This window comes from Hippopotamus amphibius, chromosome 14 (assembly GCF_030028045.1).
Source record: "Hippopotamus amphibius kiboko isolate mHipAmp2 chromosome 14, mHipAmp2.hap2, whole genome shotgun sequence".
Lineage (NCBI taxonomy): Eukaryota > Metazoa > Chordata > Mammalia > Artiodactyla > Hippopotamidae > Hippopotamus > Hippopotamus amphibius.
The window spans coordinates 18,150,806-18,171,394 of NC_080199.1; the positions used below are offsets into that span (position 1 = coordinate 18,150,806).

The following is a 20,589-nucleotide window of genomic DNA, read 5'->3' on the forward strand; positions in this document are numbered from 1 at the left end:
TGTCTCAAAAGCACATAACTGTCCCTGTCCACAGTTTAACGTCTCGCCTCTTGGCACCTCCAACCGACTTTTTCCTCCTAGGTTTCCTGTCTTCTTGAGCTATGCCATCATCCAACAGGACAGACAGCTGAGAATTAGCAAACCCCCCTTACCCCCACCCCTTACACCCCTACGTCAGATTAATTCAATGAAACAGAAGTTTATTAGCGCCTCTTCTGGACAGTTAGGTTAGGAAGTACCAGCCACTATCCTATTCAGGCTACCATCTTATATCCAGGCCACCATCTTACCATCGTTTACTTGGCCTATGGCAACTGACCTGACAACAGTCAATTTTCTCCAAGTGGTTATACACAGTCTATCTCTACCCTAGAGCCACAGAAAGCTTGGGAAATGCAGTATGACCGCATCACTTTCCTTCAAAATCTCTCAGTTGCCTTATGACACAACCCAAACTCTTTAGAATATGACTTTCAAGTCTCTCAGATTTCCATCTCTCAACGTTTGATGTCCATCCTTACTGAGCCACTGTCAGTTTGCTAAACACACTCCAAGTTCTCCCCTCTGAGCCTATAGCACTTGCAGATCCCTCTGGCTGGAATACTTCACATATTCTACCATTCAACCCCCACTTCATCTTCTTTTCCTACTTTACTTTCCTAAGGCATGGTAAAAAGCCTTTCTCAAACCCTCAAATCTGTGTTAGATAGCCCTGGTACTAGAATCCCTTACTGCCCTACCATGGCAGTTACCACACTATATTGTAAATGTATATTCATTTATCTGAATCCCTTACTATATTATAAGCTGCAGCTTGTCAGAGACTATGTCTGTCTTCATGAGAGTAGAAGCTCAAAATCATTTCATGAATAAATGTATACAAATTATTTTCATTTGACAACAAGCTTTTATTACATATAAGTAAGTTCTCACAACAGACCTCATCATTTAGAAAAAGAAATCTTTAGGGAACATTGCATATCATATACCCAGTGTTTTCTATATCTCTGGCTGACCAGGAATAAACTGGAGGTATTAATATACAAGGCTTTTTAAAATAGCAATATTTTTAATTATAAAAATAATTCATGCAGCTTAGAAAAAAATTCACAGTCAAAAAAGTATGGAAAATAAAGAGTATGAAGTAAAATTGGAAGTCCTCATTTCCTCCTTTCCCTGCTCATATTGATACCCAAAGGTAACTCCTTGTTAATAGTTTAGGGTGGTTCCTTTTAAGACGTGCATTTACAAATATGTGGTGTTTGCAAACCGGGGACAGGAATAAAACTGGTCCTGAAAAAAGTCTGAAAATGGACCTTGAATAGTGTGAATCTTCTCTTTCTTCTCTTCATAATCAACTTTGTTTTTCTCTCTCACTGAAGACAGGCTTCTTGATTCCTCATTCATTTGAATGAGTATAGCTACCAACAAGTCGCAAAATTTTATAGGTCCTCAGAGTTCAAGAAGAGCAACCAGACTATGCTAAAACCTTAGTCCAATTCCAAATGCCAGGAAGAGGATACAGTTAGCCTATGGTGAGTCAGGTGTACATCCTGTGGTCTGCCTGGGTGGGTCAACTTGGGGAGTCGATAAAGGGTAGGGAAGTCTGGTCAGATAAAAACATAAGTATCCACTACAATATATCTTGGTCCTCATTCCATGTTGGTACATTCTTTTTAAAGGCTATATGTCAGCCCATTGCATTTAAGAAGTGAGACAATACTAGTAGGCATTTAGATTGTATCCAGTTTTTCATTACTATAAGCAATATAGCAATGAACATGTTTTTCTGCAATTATCTATATTATACATCATGAAACTTGGGGATCATAGAGTGATATGTATATTTGAACTTTTCATATATGTTACCACTTGGACTCCCTAAACGGTTGTAACAAATGACACTTCCATATATAACGGGTATTACCATTCTTAGGCTTTATCAGCACATTAAGTGGAAAACAAAACCAAAAAATCAAGATGTTCATTCCTTTGAATAAACAGTATTTACTGATGGTTTATTCTGTCCCAGGCCTGGTCCCGAAGCCTTGGGATTATAGCAGGAAACAAAACAAAGCCCCTACCCTCATGGAACAGTTAGATGGCTATGGAAAAAAATAAAGAAGGGTAAAGTGGCTCGGCAGGGCTGGGTACGGTTTGCGATTCTAATTGGAGTGATCAAGGAGAGACTCTCCGCTAGGGTGGGATTTAAGCTGAGACCTGAGGGTAAAAACTAGGCAGACATCTGGGGAAAGGGCAAGGAAGGCCAAGGAGGGCAGGGAGGCTGGGGCAGAGTGAGCAAGAAGGAGAACAGTAGGAAAAGATCTAAGGCTAGGATCTAAGGAACGTCTTTACCATGATTGCAGGCAGCCCGCACTGTCTGTAATAATATCGGCGAGCAATTCCGATCTCCAATCTCCACACTTTGCAAGAAGAGAACTCCCTGGAATTCTCAGCTCAACCAGCGAGTAATCCGTGGAGATCTCTGTAGTTCAAGAATGAAACGACGGTAATCATTCCTATCTCCGACCATCTGTGTAGCTAAGTAAAGCGTAATCTACGCTGGTGTCATTTGCACCGTAACGTTTAACACCCACCTTTCACAGCTACCCGAGTAATGCCCATACCCCCCCCCCCGGTGTTGGCAGAAAAGAGCTGCGCACGCGCAGTAGCCGCGCGGCCCGCACACCCGAGGGCCCCGCCCAGCCCTCAGTGGGCGGGGACAAGTCGGCCCAAGCTCCGGAAGCGGCCTCAGTCTGCCCCTTTAACGTGTCGGAAGGGGACCTAGACGCGTCGCAAAAAGTCGCGGTGGAACTGCCCTACCATCTACAAACTTGGCGCTTTACGGTACCAGGTTTGCTGAGCTGGGAGATGTCGGCTGCGGGCAGGGCCGAGCCCGTGGGCCCTCCCAGCAGCTTTGCGAAGCGGGTCCTGGTGACCGGCGGTGCTGGTTTCATGTAGGTAACGGCGCCGCTGGCCGAGTTCGGGGCTCCCCAGAAACCCCAACCGTTTCCTGCGCCTCTGCTCGCCCTTGGCAACTTGGGGTCAGCTTTGGGGATCTGATTGACAGGGGGAGGGTCTTAACGCACGACCGGGATCATCCCACCTTCTCCCCCTTTCCCGGCCTTCGAAGACGTGGCTCCTTTGAAACTACGACTTCTTTAAAATGTTTCCCAACCAAAGCAAAAGTGCTGTGGTACTGTCCACCTTTCTACCTGGCCTGAGGTATACCTGTCACTCTTCTGAGTGCGCCCACCTTGCAGTAAGCTTCTCACCGACTGCCCCAATCCCAGCCCAGCCTTGTCCTCCCTTTCCCCCAGCCCCTACTATACACAGGCTTTGTACGTATAGGCTCCGTGAAACGGATTTTGGACTATGATAGGGGTTTCATTTATTCAGCAGACTTTTAAAAAAAAAAAATCCTCTGCTGGCGTTTTAATCTGTATTACTCGTTTGAAGCTTCTTTCCTTCTCACAGCCGTATTTAATCAGCAAATCGTCTCTCACTAACTTCCAAAGCAACCACTTCTCACCCTCCTCCCCTAGCCCCTGATGGTGTGTGCTTTTTCCTAGACGGTTGCTGTAGCCTCCTGATTGGTCATACTGCTTCCACTCTTGTTCCCTTAAAGCCTGCTCTCACGCACAAGTCACTGTTTATTAAGTAAATAAATCCGTACTTTCACTCCAAAGATTCCTATCGGGCTTAGAATAAATTCCAAACACTTTACCAGGTCCAGAAGACTCACGTGTCCAAGCCAGAACCTGATCTCCTGTCATTCCACCTCTTGCTTTTCTGAGCCTGCCACACTAACCCTCTTGCAGTTCCTGAAACACAGGAGGCTAGTTCTCCCTATTTTGAGACCTTTGCACTTGCTTCCCCTTTGCTTAGGCTGTTTGCATCACTCAGTTCAGATGTTTACTTAGACATCACCTCCTCCTGGCCTTACCTGACCACCCCTCTCCCAACTAACACACTACCTGAAATGGTATTTCATATTTGTTCACTTGCTTGTCGCCTGCATTCCAACCCTAGGATGTGAACCTGGTGAGGGCAGAGACTGTGGTTCCCTCAGCACCTGGAATAATGCCCCCCCCCCCCCCCAATTAGGATATTAGATCACTTCTTCTAATCTGACAGTGACTTGGAGGAGGGTGCCAGGCAAGTTTCACTTAATGAAAAGAGGAGCCTGGGCATGAAAGGGTGGTGGTCTAGGAAAGGTACGTTCTGAAAAATTCTGTGGAAAGGCTGTCAGGTGCAAAGTCTGAATTCATAATTTTATCCTAGGAGCCCAACGGTTTGGTGTATGATAAAATCTGGTGGGTCATCTCACTGAGAGATGTCTCTGACTCCACTTCAGGGTCCTCTCAAACCCACTGTGCCATTATCCACATTCACCTCAGGATGGTTTCAGCAGTTCTTAGCCTTGGAAACCTAGGTTAACTCTAGGAACCCCTTCCCCCTGCCCCACCCCTCCAGGCTTCTGCTTTACACTACCAAATTCTTATACCAAGAAATAGCAATTGCATGGCACAACAGTGTAAAGCAATTATATTCCAATAAAGAGCTTAAAAAAATGGATTGAAAAAAAAAAGTAGCATTTGCAATATGGTTACTGTGAAAATGGACGACTCCTATGCTCCTAACAGCTTAATTTTTACAGAGTTATACCTACAACCTCTGAAAAGGCACATTATAGCTTAAGTCCGTCTGCACTGACCACCACCCACTGTATTTGTGATATTGCTTTCTCCCACACTCATAATATTCATGGACAGCTTCGTTTCATTAATTATTTTCTTATACCCAGGACCAGTAAATTCTCTTTTCACCAGAGTGAAAGGGGAGTGTAAAACTGTTGAGAAGATGAATGAAAAGTATGGATGTGTGTATATTCAGCATAGTTACATCATTTCTGTTTGTCTTACCTTTTACATCATTTCTGTTACAATTTGAAGGTATCTTTGAATAGTTTCCTAATACTCAGCAGCTTAGGGTAGCATTTGAGAATTTAAGGGAAAGGTTAAATTTTCTGCTAACAAGATATGCTTTTTTCTATAGTGCATCCCATGTGATTGTCTCTATGGTAGAAGATTATCCAAACTATATGATCATAAACCTAGACAAGGTAAGTTTTATAAAAATGAGCTCCGTGTAAAGATAAAAAAACACAGCTCTGTGTGCTGAAACTTAATGTTTTTTAAAAGTATTAGAATCCTGTCATGCTGATATTTTAGTTTTTTATTTAGTCACTTTGGCAGCTTAGGAGCCTGTATAGTCATGTGTTCATACAGTTTTTAATTTTACATAAAGTCTTGAAACTTTTAAATTTATGATAGCCCATAACATAAAGGTTTTAAGTGCAGTATTTTTACTATAAGAAAATCTTCACTCAATTCATGTTTAGTGTAATCTTGGGATTGTTAACCTTTTTTGGCACTGAGATACTCTGATTATTTTATTTTATTACATGGTTTTATAACTGCTACCTCCTGAAAATTGTATATTTATTTTAAAAACTAAAGTGCAGTTAATTTAGTTTTGAGAATTTTTCTGTAATAATTGGAATCTCCCTGGAGATTCTAAAAGCCTTGATTGGTAATCACTGGATTGTTGACTTTAAACACAAGATACAAGTAGTTACCTTAATTTCATAAAAAATAATAGTAAAACATGTATAGACAAAAAATAATCTTTAAATCTTAATAATTTTTGCCTGCCGTAATATCATGGACAGTAAATCTCCCCCCGCCCCCCATCTGTATAGATTGATTTACCAACAGTTAACTCAGGAAAAAGTGTCGTGAGTTACAGTATGTGTAACACAGGTGTAATTGTATTCAGTCACTGATTCCTTTTCAGTAAGGAATGGTAAACTCTTACAGCCCCCAGTGGCTGGAGGCCAGTCTGAGCAGGAAAATTTTTTAAAGGAGAGGCTTATAAAAATTATTTTTTTTGTATTTTGAAAAGCAACAAAATTACATGCATTTTGTTTTTTACCTTTAAGATATCAGAAACTTCTAAAAACATTGAGAGCAAACACTTTAAGACATGTTCTTGTGTTATGATCAAAAAATCTATAGTATTTAAAATAAACTGATATTTTATAGGAAAAGGTATTATCACTTTTTGTGTTGTTTTCCCCCCCTTACTTATTTTAAGCTGGATTACTGCGCAAGCCTGAAAAATCTTGAAACCATTTCTAATAAACAAAATTACAAATTTATACAGGTATGAAAATGTTCTTATAATTATATAATTATTTTATACTATGCCTCTTTGTCATTCAGACATTATATCTTTCTGTTTTATAAACTTGTGTAATATGGGCTTGGAAAGCATGCTTATTAAAGACCTTTCTAATTTCCAGGAGTACCACGGGCTATAGAGAGTATTACTGGTAGATTGATACTGCATATAAAGCTACATGTGATTTTGGTGCATTGGCACATCTATGAGTAGCTGATTGAACTTCCATGGCGTATGATTTTTAGGTCCTCACTAGCCTTCTTAATAAGGCCTTGCAAGGATTTAAAGAGATTGATATAGAGTAGGGTGTCACTCAGGCCAATCAATAGTCAAAAACCCCACCATACAGCCCATGGTAGTCCAAAGTATAAACCAGGCAGCTAGGTCACTAATTCAGAAAGGGAAATTTTAATGAAAAATGAAACTGTCTTATGATTTACGTGTTTTTAAGTGATTCTATAAACTCTTTTTAACCACAAATCTTAAAGGATATATAAAGCAAACATTTCATAATTTTTTTCTTATTTGAAAGTGTCTCCTTCAGTAACTGAAGAAATATTGAGAATACATATTTTTAGAAGAACTAATGTATATATAACATTAAATATACTCATAAATTTACTTAATTGTGGTGAAATCCATCATTCCAGTTGTTATATTTTAAATATATTTCAGTAATGGTTATCTCAAACTTTAAAAAATATGTTTAAATTTTGTGCTGTTAGCATAGTTACCTTAGGTTGGCAAGAATGTTAAGAAAAAAAGTTAGCACAGTCCATAGTAGTAGTTGGTGCTCAATAAAATACTGTTTCAGATGCTTATTTGCAAAAACATATTTTGAATTGACTATCTTGTATCCTAGGGTGCTAGAGAAATACCTCATTACTATACTTGACCCCTCAATTGAATTTTCAAGATATTCTCTTTTATACCTGGGTTGGGGGGATTAATTTTTTCTTATAAATTTTTTGTTCATGACATGAAATTGTTATTATGATTTGGAGTACTCAATGAAACTTAGTTTTTTCATGTTTGCTAATTTTTATATAGGGTGACATATGTGATTCTCACTTCGTGAAACTACTTTTTGAAACAGAGAAAATAGACATAGTCCTACATTTTGCTGCACAAACACATGTGGGTAAGCATTGTTTTATGTTACAGTTATGATGGGTAATTTTTTTTCCTGTAGCTAACTAGCCAAAATCAAGGTCCAGTAATGGCGTTGAACAAGTAGGTACTTAATGTGTGAAAGAACATATTCCATGTTTTACCAGAAAAGCCTGTGGGTACTCTGTCATCAAGATACTTGGCACTTTTCAGATCGCTTGTGTTAGTGTAAAGTAAAATGTAAACTTGAATGTTATTTTAAAACAGTTTAACCAAATCCAGAATAGTGAGTACATCTGGGGAAATGGGCCTTCAGCTGTATTTTTATGTTGTTTTGCTTAAGGTGGGTGGTAGAGACACAGTTGAACATAGTATTATTTATTATCTGTACTGTTTTGTCCTGAGATATCTTCTAATAATTTGTCTAGTGGTTTATATTGTGAAATATAACATATATTCAGAAGAATTTAGAAGTAAGGTTAAATGAATAATGATAATGGAATACCCATGTAGCCATCACCTAAACAAAAGAGAGACTGTTGCTGAACCCTCTTTGGTAGTAGTATTACTACTGCCTTATTAACTGGTTTTTAAGATATAATTTCTCTCAGTGTTTTCTACAGTTTTATTGTCTCTATTTATCTCTAAACAGTATAGGTTACTTTTGCCTGTTTTTAAATTTTATAAAAATGCATATATAAAATTACATGTAGGTGTTTTGGTCTTGCTTTTTCATCCTTGTAGATTTGTCCATGCAGTTAGGTGTAGGTATAATTTGTTCATTTTCAGTGACATACAATATTCCATTCTAAGTATATACCACAATTCCTGTATCTGTTTTACTCTTTATGGACATTAGGATTGTTTGCATTTTGGGGCAATTTTGAACAGTAGTACCATGAGCATTCTTATACATGCATCTTGGTACACATAAGTACACGTTTCTCTCAATATAATGGGAACCGTAAGGTCTGCACACTTCAACATGGAGATAATTTCCAACCATTTTCCAAAGTAATTGTACCTATTTCTTCTCCTGCAGGAGTGTATGAGACCTCCTATTGTTCCAGATCTCACCAAAGCTTAGTTTTGTCAGTCTTCTCACTGAGTAGTGTGTAGAGTGGTATCTCATTGTGGTTTTAATTTGTATTTCCCTGATTACTAATGAAGCTGTGTACCTTTTATATATTTATTAATAATTTAAATTTCTTCTTTTGTGAAATGCTGTTGAAATCTGCCATTTTTAAATTAGGTTATTTACTTTTTTCTGTTGATTTGTAGGAGTGTGTGTGTGTGTGTGTATACTGGATACTAGTTCTTTGTTATGTGTATTACAAACATCTCCCACTCTGTGGCTTATTTTTTCATGTTTTTGCTAGTGTGTTTTGGTGAACAGATGTTCTTATATAAATTCTTAATGAATTTATATATCTTTTATGTTATACTTAATGCTTTTTGGGTCTTAAGAAATTCTCTTTTGCCCCAAGGTCATGAAGATATTCTCCTATATTATCTTTGAAAAGCTTTATAGTTTTGCCTTTCACATTTAGATTTGTAATCCATCTGAAATTGATTTTTATATGCAGTATGAGATAATCCAATTGCATTTTTTTTCTATTTGAATAACAATTAGATCTCTACCACTTATGGAAAGTTCACCAGTTTCCACTGCCCTGTCATATATCAAGTATTTTTATATGGGTGTCTGTTTCTCAACTCTCCATTTGTCTCTTTGTTTATGCCTGTGCTGATTACACAATATATTGACTAATATAGTGCTTTCATATCTAGTAGAACAAATCCTTTTACTTAGTTAATGATAAAGCAGTTTTCCTTCCAACAATTTATGAGCTACTTACCAATACTTCCTGTTGTTGGGACTTCCCTGGCAGTCCAGTTGGTGGAACACTATGCTTCCACTGCAGGGGGCACAGGTTGAATCCCTGGTTGGGGAATGAAGATCCCACATGCTGCACAGTGCAGCCAAAAAATAGGAAAAAAAAAAGAAAGAAAGAAAACCCAAACTTCCTGTTGTCAATGTTTGGTGGTTTTATTGTATTTTTCCCTGATTATTATAATGAGATTAAAAACCTCTGCATTTGTTTTTTGAATTATCCTCCTTCCTTTCCTATTCATATATCTCTTTAAAAAGTTTTCTGTGTAAGTCTCTTTACCATTTTCTAGTGGATTGTCAGTTTTTGGGTAATTTCTACAAGTCCTTTATATATTCTGAATCCAAGCCTTTTGTGACTACCTTTTTTCAATCTGTGATTTGCCTTTTCACTTTCTATTTATTTATTTTTATTTTACTTTATTTTAGCTATGCTGCTTGGCATGCAGGATCTTAGTTCCCCTACCAGGGATCAAAGCCTGGCCCTTGGCAGTGGGAGTGTGAGTCCTAACCACTGGACTGCCAGGGAATTCCCCTGTCTTTTCACTTTCTTAATGATATCTTTTGACCAATTGAAATTCTTCATTTCAGCCTTTTCTTCTGGGGTTAGGGCTCTTTGTCTTCTATGTAAGAATTATTTTCCTACCTCCAGGGCCGTGAAGATACTCACATATATTGTTTTCATAAAAGTTATTGTATTGCCTTCTACATTCAGATTTTTTCCCCATATGAATATCAGTTTAACCCAACACCGTTTATTGATAAGACCCAACCGTTCCCCATTGCCGCCTTTGTTGGAGATCAAGTAGCCATATATATGCATGGTTCTGTTTCTGGGCTCCTGTTCTGTTCCATTGGGTTTTGTCTATCCTTATGCTATTACTACACTGTAATTACTGTAGCTTTATAATAATTCTTGATACCAGCAAAGCAAACCCTCCTTACCTTTTAGTTGTTCCAAAATTTTTTAAAATTTAAGGGCATTTAAAATTTTAGATGTATCATTTCTTTTTTTTTCTTTGTCTTTTTAGAATAAAATAAAGTATTACCTGCAGATACAGCACTGATAGTTTTCTAGGTTCTAAGAATTTACATGTTCTGTGTAATTTGGGCTTAAAGAAATCATAATTAGCAATGCACCTTAATGTTATTTTTAACACTGTTGCAGTTGTGGTGAATGAAGAAAAGTGAATAGAGCTCTCCCTTCAGCCTGAGTCTGCTGTTTAGTAGTATTTACTCTGTCCCTTGAGTGGAATTGTTCTAGCTTTTTCTGCTTTTTTTAGATCTTTCATTTGTCCGTGCCTTTGAGTTTACGTATGTTAATGTTTATGGCACTCACGTTTTGGTAAGTGCTGCTCATGAAGCCAGAGTGGAGAAATTTATTTACGTCAGCACAGATGAAGTCTATGGAGGCAGTCTTGATAAGGTGAGCTCAGAAAATGTCTGTTTCACCTACTTACCCTGTACCACCATACAAACCTGTCTTATGAAAACCTACTCTGGACTTTTTTCATCCTCTGATAATACACACTTATGGGACTCTTCAGAATGTTACTCCATTATGTCTTCTGTTCATATCAAGTAATACCACCCCAAACAGGGAATCACAGCCTACTCTGGTACAAATTTGTTCGTAATTTGACTGACAATATTTTGCAAGCGAGCAGCAGCTCTTCCCTGATCACCCAGTCTTAGATCATGAATGTCATTCCCATGGGCCAACGCATGTGTAAGTTATGTTGCAGCTTAGGGCCTGTCTCTCTTCTCTTCCGCTCACGAAGGCACATTGCACTGTCTAGGAGTGAGTGTAAAATTGTTGTAGAAACTAGAATCTCTTCTTTGTTAATCGTTTGTAAACATAATTTTTATGCAAAAAGTGGTTCCATTCTTCAGTCTGTATTTCTCATAGTCAGTGTTTACAGTGACCTCATTTTGTTTTGCTTTATTTTTTAAACATATCTATTTACCAAAACGCTTACATAGTTAAAAAACAAAAAACAAAAAACAAAACAAAACAAAACCAAGTAGCTTGAAAAGACTTATAGTGAGAAAAAGCAGACCCTGACCACTTCCCCTCAATGCTCAATCCCACTTCCAAGAAACAACCATTTGCAAACTCTCTTTGCAATTTTTATCAGGTAAGCTTCTTTCTTCTTGTACTCCTGTCACCCTAGTCAGATCTGACACAGTAGCCAGAATGCTTTTTAAAACATAAGTCAGGTCTTGATATTACTCTGATCAAAACCCGTCAGTGTTTTGACAGAGGCCATCAAGGTTCCACATGCTCTGGCCCCTAGCTTTCAGACCTCATCTCACATATCTTTTCCCTTACACTAGCTGCCTTATAGTTCCATTGGCAGGGCCTTTGCACTTGCGGTTCTGTCTGCCTGCCTTAGAGGGTTGTTGTGAACTTTAAAAGAAGTTACGACATGTAAAGTGCTTAGAAGAATGCCAGGCACATGGGGTTTCAAACATTTATTGGGTTTCAATAAATGTTTTTTAAAAGTACTGATTAACATTTCAAATTTGTAACATGTTCTCTGACTTTTCTACTTAGTAAATATACATAATACTTATTTTTTAAATATATCCTTTTTAAAATTAGGAATTTGATGAATCTTCACCCAAACAACCTACAAATCCTTATGCATCATCTAAAGCAGCTGCTGAGTGTTTTGTACAGTCTTACTGGGAACGATATAAGGTAAGAATTGACTTCAGAAACTCTGGAATCATTTTTCTTTGGACTTAGGTGTTAAAACTCCAAGTTAGCATTAGCAGCATTTCATTTTTTAGGGTAGCAGACATAGATTCAGAAAAGTTATATGTTAAGGAATTTAAAAAACTGATTTCCTATATTGTGTGGACAAGGCAGGGACCTACTTCTTCTTATCCAGTTCATTTAAAGGAACAATTTGTGTATATATTATTTTCTACTTCACTAATAGGTAGAGTGTTACAGCTAGAGTGAAAAGCTCTGTTGGAATATCCTGATTCCCAGGAGTCCTCTGAGTGAAGGAAGGCAGAGGGAGGGCAGATTCCCTTAGCTGCCGCTGCTCCCCTTGGCCCCTCGTGAATGGGAGGTAGATTTGCCCTGGTGGCTGTGTGAGTGTCCCTGCGGGAGCCTTGCTCACAATGAATCATCAGCTCGAACCCCTGCACTTGGCTTCCCACCGACCTTCCAGAGGTATTAGGGGCTGGGTCAAAAAGGTGAACCAAGGAATTACTTCAGGTTCTCTAGTCTTTGTGTTCTGGGAGCATTGGTCTTTTCCCTCCATGGTAGCTCTTTTCATTTGTAACAGTTGATACAGCAGAGAAAACCAACTTGAAGTTTAACATCTCAGGTGGTCTCTGAAATAATCAGGTGGAAATGTCCTTAATTTCCTGCTAGCAGACCTACAAACCTGCCTCCATCTATATTCAACCTTTCGTTTTCCAGTAAAGAGACTATTCCTCCTCTTCCTTTTGGAACCTCTGCCTTTATCTGAATCTCATCCTTTCCTGTCTTTTCAGGAGCCTTACATTAGAAAAAAATCCCTTCGCTTCTGTCCTAAAGGTGTGTGGAATTATTTAGCCAAAAGTGCCCATATTTTAAGACTGCTTATCTTTAGATAATCATTATTATTGGACCTTCCTATTACCTTAATGTCGAATTCTCTTTAAGTTTCCAGTTGTCATCACACGAAGCAGTAATGTTTATGGACCACATCAATATCCAGAAAAGGTACATTTTACTTTTGAATTCATGAAGTGTTTTAGTGATTGTAGCTTCTCATTGTTTAAAATAATCTCACTTCAATTATTTGTCCAAAATTATTTATGTTGTGATTAACCATAATTATAAATGCTGTATAGGCCACATGCAAATCTCATGAGGTTTAGAGTTTGAAGACTTGAGTTTAAGTCTCAACTTTATACTTATCAGCTGGCTCGACCTTAGTTAAGCCCTTTGAGCATCGTCTTTAAATTGACAGGTAATGATAACACTTGGGAAGGATTTTGAAGGATCCAGTGAGATGATGTATGTGAAAATGCCTGTACTTTGCAGGATTCTAAAGCGCTATAGAGTACTCCCATCACTGCTGTCACGCCAGTGAAGACTCCTTCCTGGTTTGCAATCAGACCACTTGTCAGGCTGTACGGAAACATAGACGCTAGTTAGAGCATTATGCAGGAAGCTTGCATATAAATTTGTCTGAGTCAGCTGATTAACTCTTCCCCAACTCTTCTGTGTTGCTTGCAGGCCTGAATGTCTTCCAGAAAGTAGTTTAGCAAATAAAGAAATGTAGTTAAAAGGCTGAAAATGTGTGTGTGATTGATTCTGTATTATTAAGCCCAATGTTAAGTAACTACTAGTCTCTCTGCCTAAATTTAGAGCTGGGTTTTCTCACTTCTTAACTGTTGCATTGATCTATCTGCCCAAAGGAATTATCATGATCTGCTGATATTAATATATGCTTGGCTTAATTTTTTGGAGTATATTTTAGCATATTTATTATAAATTTAACAATGTCTTTTCTCACTGTGTTTAACATAAGTTTTCTTTGAATCCAGTGGCACTGGAAGTACTTTTTATTAATTTCACAAGCACTTACTGAGTAGGTACTATATGTAAAGTAAAGAGCACAAAGGAAGCTCGTAGTGAGAGCAAACTCTTCAGGAAGACTTCTTCTGAACTTTTTCACTATTTTTATCATTTTATCTTCATTTTTATCTAGCAGATAACTGGTTTTTGTGAAATAGGGAGCAATCTTAGAGTTCTTTTACTTATCAAAATTATAATAGGTATTTCTTGAATCCTGATAAGAAGTAGATTTATCTCTAAGGGTATTTCTTAACAATAATAATCTTTTAATCTTATGATGAGTTCAGGTTTTTATTAATGAATGAATTTCCAAAGTCTGAAATGATATTTAAATATTCTTTTAGGTTATTCCAAAATTTATATCTTTACTACAACACAACAGGAAATGGTATGTTATTTACCTTTATATGCATGTTTTTCTGGTATGTTAGAGTATTTAGTGTCAGTCTTTCTTGAAGACCATAGTGTTAGAGTTGGAGGCCTTAGAATTTAATGTCCCAACAAATTTAAGAATTCCTTCTACAATCAGTGTAATAGTTTTTTAAATTATTACAAAGTGTAATTCATCTTTATAATTTGATTACTAAGATCATTTGAATTCTTATATAATCTATCCTAAAACTTTGCGTTATCACATTGATTTGTCATCTACCTTTATATAATTTTACTTTTTCAAAAGATTTATTTAATTCATAGAACTATGGATAGTCTTCGAAGTGAACTTAAGGTATAAAATTGATGAATAATATTTTTGCACTTACATGTTTGCCACTTTCCTGTTGAGTACCCACAGGGCGTTTGGAGATCAGTTAAGAATTATGGGTAAAATTTAGAAGTCATGAGAATTTGTATTTTCAGTAAGAGCTGTCTAGGATCTTCATGGGAATTGCCTTCTCTGAAATTGTACCCAGTCATTGCCTTACCCTGGTTTGAGAGCTTACTTTTTTTACACTTTATGATTCCCTTTCATTTCATCTTTTTAGCTGCATTCATGGATCAGGGCTTCAAACAAGAAATTTCCTTTATGCTACTGATGTTGTAGAAGCGTTTCTCACTGTCCTCAAAAAGGGAAAACCAGGTGAAATTTATAACATTGGAACCAATTTTGAAATGTCAGTTCTCCAGCTTGCCAAAGAACTAATACAGCTGGTATGTATATATTATAAAAGGGTGATATTTTCAAAACTGTCACTAAATTAGTGACAGTAATCACTAATCGTCAAAATCAACAATTTACAGTTTTTTCATTTGAAAAGTGAACAGGTAGATAAAGGAACTTCATAATTACATACGTATGCTGAGATGCGGCATTATTTGAAATTGCATCACTCATTTAGTCACAGCTTTTCAGCAAAAAATTCCACAACATTAAATATACATACCCATTATGAGACATATTCAGTTTCAGAAAATCGAATATTAAAACGTGTGCCCTAGAATCAAGGAACAGTCATATGTAAATAAAAGTTATGAGTGTATGTATGTATTAGCATCGATTATAAATCTCAGGATTCATTAGGAAGAGTGACTGAGAGTATGGAAAAACTTGTTTTCCTTTATGCTACTCACAGAGCACTCTGTACTCCAAATGTGTGGGTTTTCCTCACTCAGCAATTCTCAGACACGAGCTCAGTGTCCTACAATTCAACTCCATTCTGACATTACCTACCTGAAGATAGTGTCAGATCCCACAGGTTAAGGGCTCAGTCTCACAAGACTGCCCTAACTTCACGTCAGTCCTGAGACCTGGCTGTCACCCGTGCTTCTCATCAACCAGGTATAACTCTGAGGTAATCTGTTACAGGGGTTCACAGAACTCAGGAAAAGAGTTTACCCACTAGATTACCAGTTTATTACAAAGGATGGAGGAGAAGCCTAGGGCAAGATATGAGGGAAAGGGCATGGAGCTTCCTGCCCTCTCTGGGTGTGCCACCTTCCCAGCACCCCTGTGTGTTCAGCAGCCTGGAAGCTCTCCTCTTGGGTTTTTGTGGAGGCCTCATTGAGTGGGCATGATGATTAAACCATGGCCACTGATGCTTAATTTAGCTTCCCGTCCCCTTCCCCTCCCTGGAGGTGGGGGCAGGGAGGCTGAGTTCCATCCCTCTAATCACATGGTTGGTTCCCTTGGCAACCCTTAGGGGTTTCCAAAAATCACTTATTAACCTAAACTCTGGTGTGGTTAAAAGGAACCTGTTATGAATAGCAAAAGACACCTTTATCTCTCATCATCAGAAAATTCCAAAGGTTTTAGGAGATCTGTGCCAGGAACAGGGATGGACACCAAATATATATTTCTTACTTTAAATCAGAGGATCACACTGAGTAATAACCAAAGGCCAAAAAAATTGATTTTCGCTTGTAGTTTATAGAATGTGTATTCTCTCTGAGCTTCAGATGGAATTTAGGTTATAAAGTAGAGAAAGTGTTAATAAAATGCTATTCATCTTAGCTGTCTTCCCCACTTGGAGGATGTTGTTTTTCTTGCCTTTTGAATCAGTTGCTGAATACCATTTCTATTCTCTGGTCTCATTTTATAATTTGACTCAAAAATCTTCTCCATTTTGACAGATCAAAGAGACCAGTTCAGAGTCTGAAATGGAAAACTGGGTTGATTACGTTAATGATAGGTGAGTAACAAGTTAAAACATTGGGGAAAGGTTGTGAAATCTTAGGTACTTATAAGATTATAAAATGTATGGACTTACCCAGAAAAGTTTATCTTTTTTGAATTTTCTGCTAAAATATTTTTTCCTAATTATAAATGCCATAACAATAAACTAGCAATATTACTGACTGTGTGACTTAAAGTTATTGACCCTTTCCAAGTCTGAGATTTCCTTGAGTGTGAATTAGGGATAATAATATCTTGCTTATAGAAGTATTTTAAAATTTAATTTATAATGTTTATAAACTACCAGATCCAGGGCATGGAACATAAGAGTCCTAACAAATTTATGTGTATTTTTTTATTCATTCATCAGACATTCAGGTATGAGGCATTGCATTCATACCTAGATTGTGGTTGAAATAGGAAAGGGATAAGCCACAGAGGGGGTTAGGCATCTGGATTATAGAAGATTTTTAACATATACTTTATTTTACAGATTTTCTATAGTAAGTGTGTCATCAGGGAGAATTTTTTGAGAAAAAATTTGAATTATGGGCACACATTATTTCTCTTAGTGTTTGAATTTGTAAATAGGGAATTTCCTGGCTGTCTAGTAGTTAAGACTCTGTGCTTTCACTGCTGAGGGCCCGAGTTCATTCCCTGGTCTGGGAACTAAGATCCCACAAGCTGCACAGCGCAGCCAAAAATAAATAAACAAGTCAATTTGTAAATATATATCCACAATATCATTTTAAATCTGTTTTGTTTTCCAAGACCTACCAATGACATGAGATATCCAATGAAATCAGAAAAAATACATGGCTTAGGATGGAGACCTAAAGTGCCTTGGAAAGAAGGAATAAAGAAAACAAGTAGGTTATGAATTGATCATTTGGAGGGGAGGGGGAGATTCAGAAAAATTTTAAGGCACAATATTTCAGCCACTACAAAGTGTTGTGGGGAATCACTTTCACTTTTCAAATTTTTACATTTAATGTATTTCTAACATTAGTAATTAAGTATCTTGAATTTCATAGACTAGCTTCTGATTAGGCTTCCTTTGTCTTATTAGCACTTATCAGATACCTATTTCATTGATTCTTAGATGCACATTTTTCACATCCTCAAGAGCTATGTTTTACAATCACTAGTGCCTTATTATTATTTCAACTTTTTTTCTTTCTTACTAATATGTTAAAGTAATGGTATCTTATGATCAGGCATCTGAGATTGGTAAAATAGAGACAGTTGCAGTCTTTGAGTGTCTTGAGTCTTTTTATACTAAAACAAACAAATAGGAAGCGAATTTAGTATGTGCAGAAATACCCATTAAAATAAGTGTATATATAGTCTGTGCATATATGTTAAATTCTGTTTAGAAATGTACTCATGAGAAAAGATACCCAAGTGTAGGAAAAAAAGCTTGGTTCAGAGCTTGACATACAAAATACTTGTGTTGAATTTTAAACAGCAAATTCAGGGACTTCCGTAGTGGTCCAGTGGTTAGGACTCCTTGCTTTCACTGCCACGGGCCCTGATCAGGGAACTAATATTTTGTAAGCTGCACACGCAGTGCAGCCAAAAATAAAAAAAGCAAATTCAAAGATAATTTATTATTTTTTTAACTAAAAAAAACTTTATTAATAGGATAGCAACATAAAATAATTTTACATATTAACAAAAGGAAGTTCACATCATCTCACTATCCCTGCCATGCAGTGTTGTGACATTTACATGAACAAAATACTACACTTTATTCCTGTGACTTTAAAATCACTACAAGTGACTTATCTCCGTTTCCCTGTGAATTCCATAAAATCAGAATGTTTTAATACTTATGCCAGCAAATTCAGTATTGAAGGACTTCTGAAGTAAAAGAGTAAAAAAAAAAAATGGTTGATTTTTAAATCTGGGTTTTCAGGTGATGAAATATCTTCTGATTAACATCATTGATTTATTCAAAATCAGATTGTTTAGGGGATCCTTGCCTACACATTAGCTGATAGGCAAGACTTTACTTAGCAGGAGCTCAGTCAGTATTGGTTAACTGATGTTTAGTTTTTTATTTTTGTCTTTTGTTTTATCAGTTGAGTGGTACAGAGAGAATTTTCACAACTGGAAGAATGCAGAAAAGGCATTAGAACCCTTTCCAGTACAACCACCATTGGTATAGTCAGGACAGTTTTCAGAGAAAGAAGAAAATTATCCTACCTCGACAAGTGATATGAAATCAAGCAACCAAGTCAAGTGTCATCTTTTCATTTGAAATTAGATTATGACTTTTTGTGTAAAACTGAAATGTAAAATGCCTCAGTTTTTAGAAGAGGCTCAGTATTAGCATAAGATTTAAATATCAAAATTTTCTCAGAAACCTTTTCTTCTGAAAATTGAGAACCAGTAGGCATAAAGACTCCTCCATAGGTATGGGCCAGGAAGAAGGAATCTCCTGGTTCTGAGAACAAGGACAGGTAATAGCTCTGGGCATGTGACAGCCTTTGCTGACATTGAACTCAGCTTCCCAGGCTTTCCCACTGCCTAGAAAGTCTCTGAAGTTTTTTAGGCAATATAGGATGAGCCTCATGCTCTAATTATCTTTTTAAGGTCCAGTGTCGCGCTACAACTGCTTTAAAAATGAAAGAAATGGAAGCATATCTAGCACTTTTTTAACTTTTGATAATTTTGTAAAATTAAGTTAAATATTTTTTAAAAGAAGGATGTAGTTTTTATATTTTCAAAATCAGTCATTGAACTATATAAGTAACCTTGTATCAGAGAAATTTTATCATGTATTTACTGTTTAAAATAAGTTTATTTATAAAATTATCAATATTTTAATGTATTTAATGTATAATGTGGCTTTTTAAAAAATAATGTATGTTTTTGTTTTGCTGTAAAAAATTTTTAAAAGTACTTGATTACCATGTATTTTTGATTCCTCTCTCCCCTAAAGACTTTAAGATGATCTGAAAAGGTAACTGATTGGATGTTACATTGAGAAAAGGAAAAGACTGTGCCCAGCTTTCTGGCTTCAGCGTGTGAGTGGTGGCTTGTTTTCTCTGTGGAGTAGGATGCAGGGTTATTAACTCAGAGGTGATCGAGGAAGGGCAATAGGAGTGGAGGAAGGGCCTTGGGATGTGAAGATTGGGAAAAGAGTAGTAAGCAGATCCAGAATTAGTAAGGGGATTTGCCAAACAGGAATGAAACACAAGCTGAAATTGAACACTGTAATCCAGAATTCTGATACGTGTCAAAATAGATTGAGCCAGAGCTGGGCACAGCATGAGGGGCAAGGACTAGAGACCTGAGTGAGAGCGACCGAAGTGATGGTCCCCTGGTCTTAGTTGTGTCGGGAGGAAGTGCTTCTTGGAGGTAGCTTGTAGCTGTAGAGAAAATGGAGGGGGGAGACGGCCGAAAGGAGCAGGGGTAAAAGCTCAGGGAGGCAACTGTAGGAAGTTACAGGCAGAAAATGGGACCAACTGAGAGCAAATAGTCTTTGATGGAATTTGGTCATTGAGGGTCGATGACAAAATAAAAACACTTATTTTGTGTCATTTGTTCTGTCATTTGTTTTTGCACATATTTTTATAATCTTTCAGGCAGTGAAAATACCCTATATGATAATATGATGATGTTCATATGTCAGTTTACATTTATCCAAACCCATAGAATGTATAACACCAAGAGTGAACCCTAAGATAAACTGTGTACTTGGGGTGATTATGGTGTGTCAATTTGGATTCATCCTTGGTAAAAAAAAAAAAAAAAAAAAAAAAAAAATGCACCATTCTGGTGAATGATACTGATGGTGAGGGAGGCTGTGCATATGTAGGGACAGGGAGTAGCTGAGAAGTCTCTGTACCTCCCTCTCAAGTTTGTGCTAAACCTAAAACTGCCCTAAAAAATTGTCTTAAAATTGAGGGAAAAAAAGAACAGCTTTAGAAAAGAAATTGGCTAAGTTGAAAGCTTTTAGTCTCCAAGAGCCCTCTGAAAGCTGTCTCCCTTTCTCCCTGCCCTATACTCAACTTGCTGCCATCTGGCTTCCATTCTATCTCTGCTGCAGGAATTCTCCCTAGAGTCACCAGTCTCAAAAACCCTCCTGGAGAAGTGTCATCTACTCTCATCGCTTTAATTACTGTTTTTTCCCCCCAA

At 37.2% G+C, this 20,589-nt stretch overlaps 2 protein-coding genes across 4 annotated transcripts in view; one reads left to right on the top strand and one right to left on the bottom strand.

Annotated features, from left to right (window-relative positions):
• The window catches only part of GPR180 (G protein-coupled receptor 180), a 29,033-nt gene extending 26,426 nt beyond the window's left edge, over positions 1-2,607 (bottom strand). For 2 of the 3 annotated variants that reach the window (XR_009049057.1, XR_009049058.1), the window contains exon 1: positions 2,356-2,607. The gene's annotated coding sequence lies outside the window, so the exon portion shown is untranslated. The remainder of the gene's footprint in view (positions 1-2,355) is intronic. The other variant, XM_057707728.1, reaches the window with a different exon arrangement.
• Positions 2,608-2,802: 195 nt separating this feature from the next.
• TGDS (TDP-glucose 4,6-dehydratase) lies at positions 2,803-19,991 on the top strand. The gene is made up of 12 exons (XM_057707770.1): positions 2,803-2,957; positions 5,059-5,125; positions 6,160-6,228; positions 7,297-7,387; positions 10,531-10,673; positions 11,853-11,951; positions 12,912-12,971; positions 14,177-14,220; positions 14,816-14,981; positions 16,401-16,459; positions 17,215-17,312; positions 18,528-19,991. Exons 1-12 carry the CDS (start codon positions 2,872-2,874, stop codon positions 18,611-18,613), a joined length of 1,068 nt encoding a protein of 355 aa, XP_057563753.1. The 5' UTR covers positions 2,803-2,871; the 3' UTR covers positions 18,614-19,991.
• The last annotated feature ends 598 nt before the right edge of the window (positions 19,992-20,589 follow it).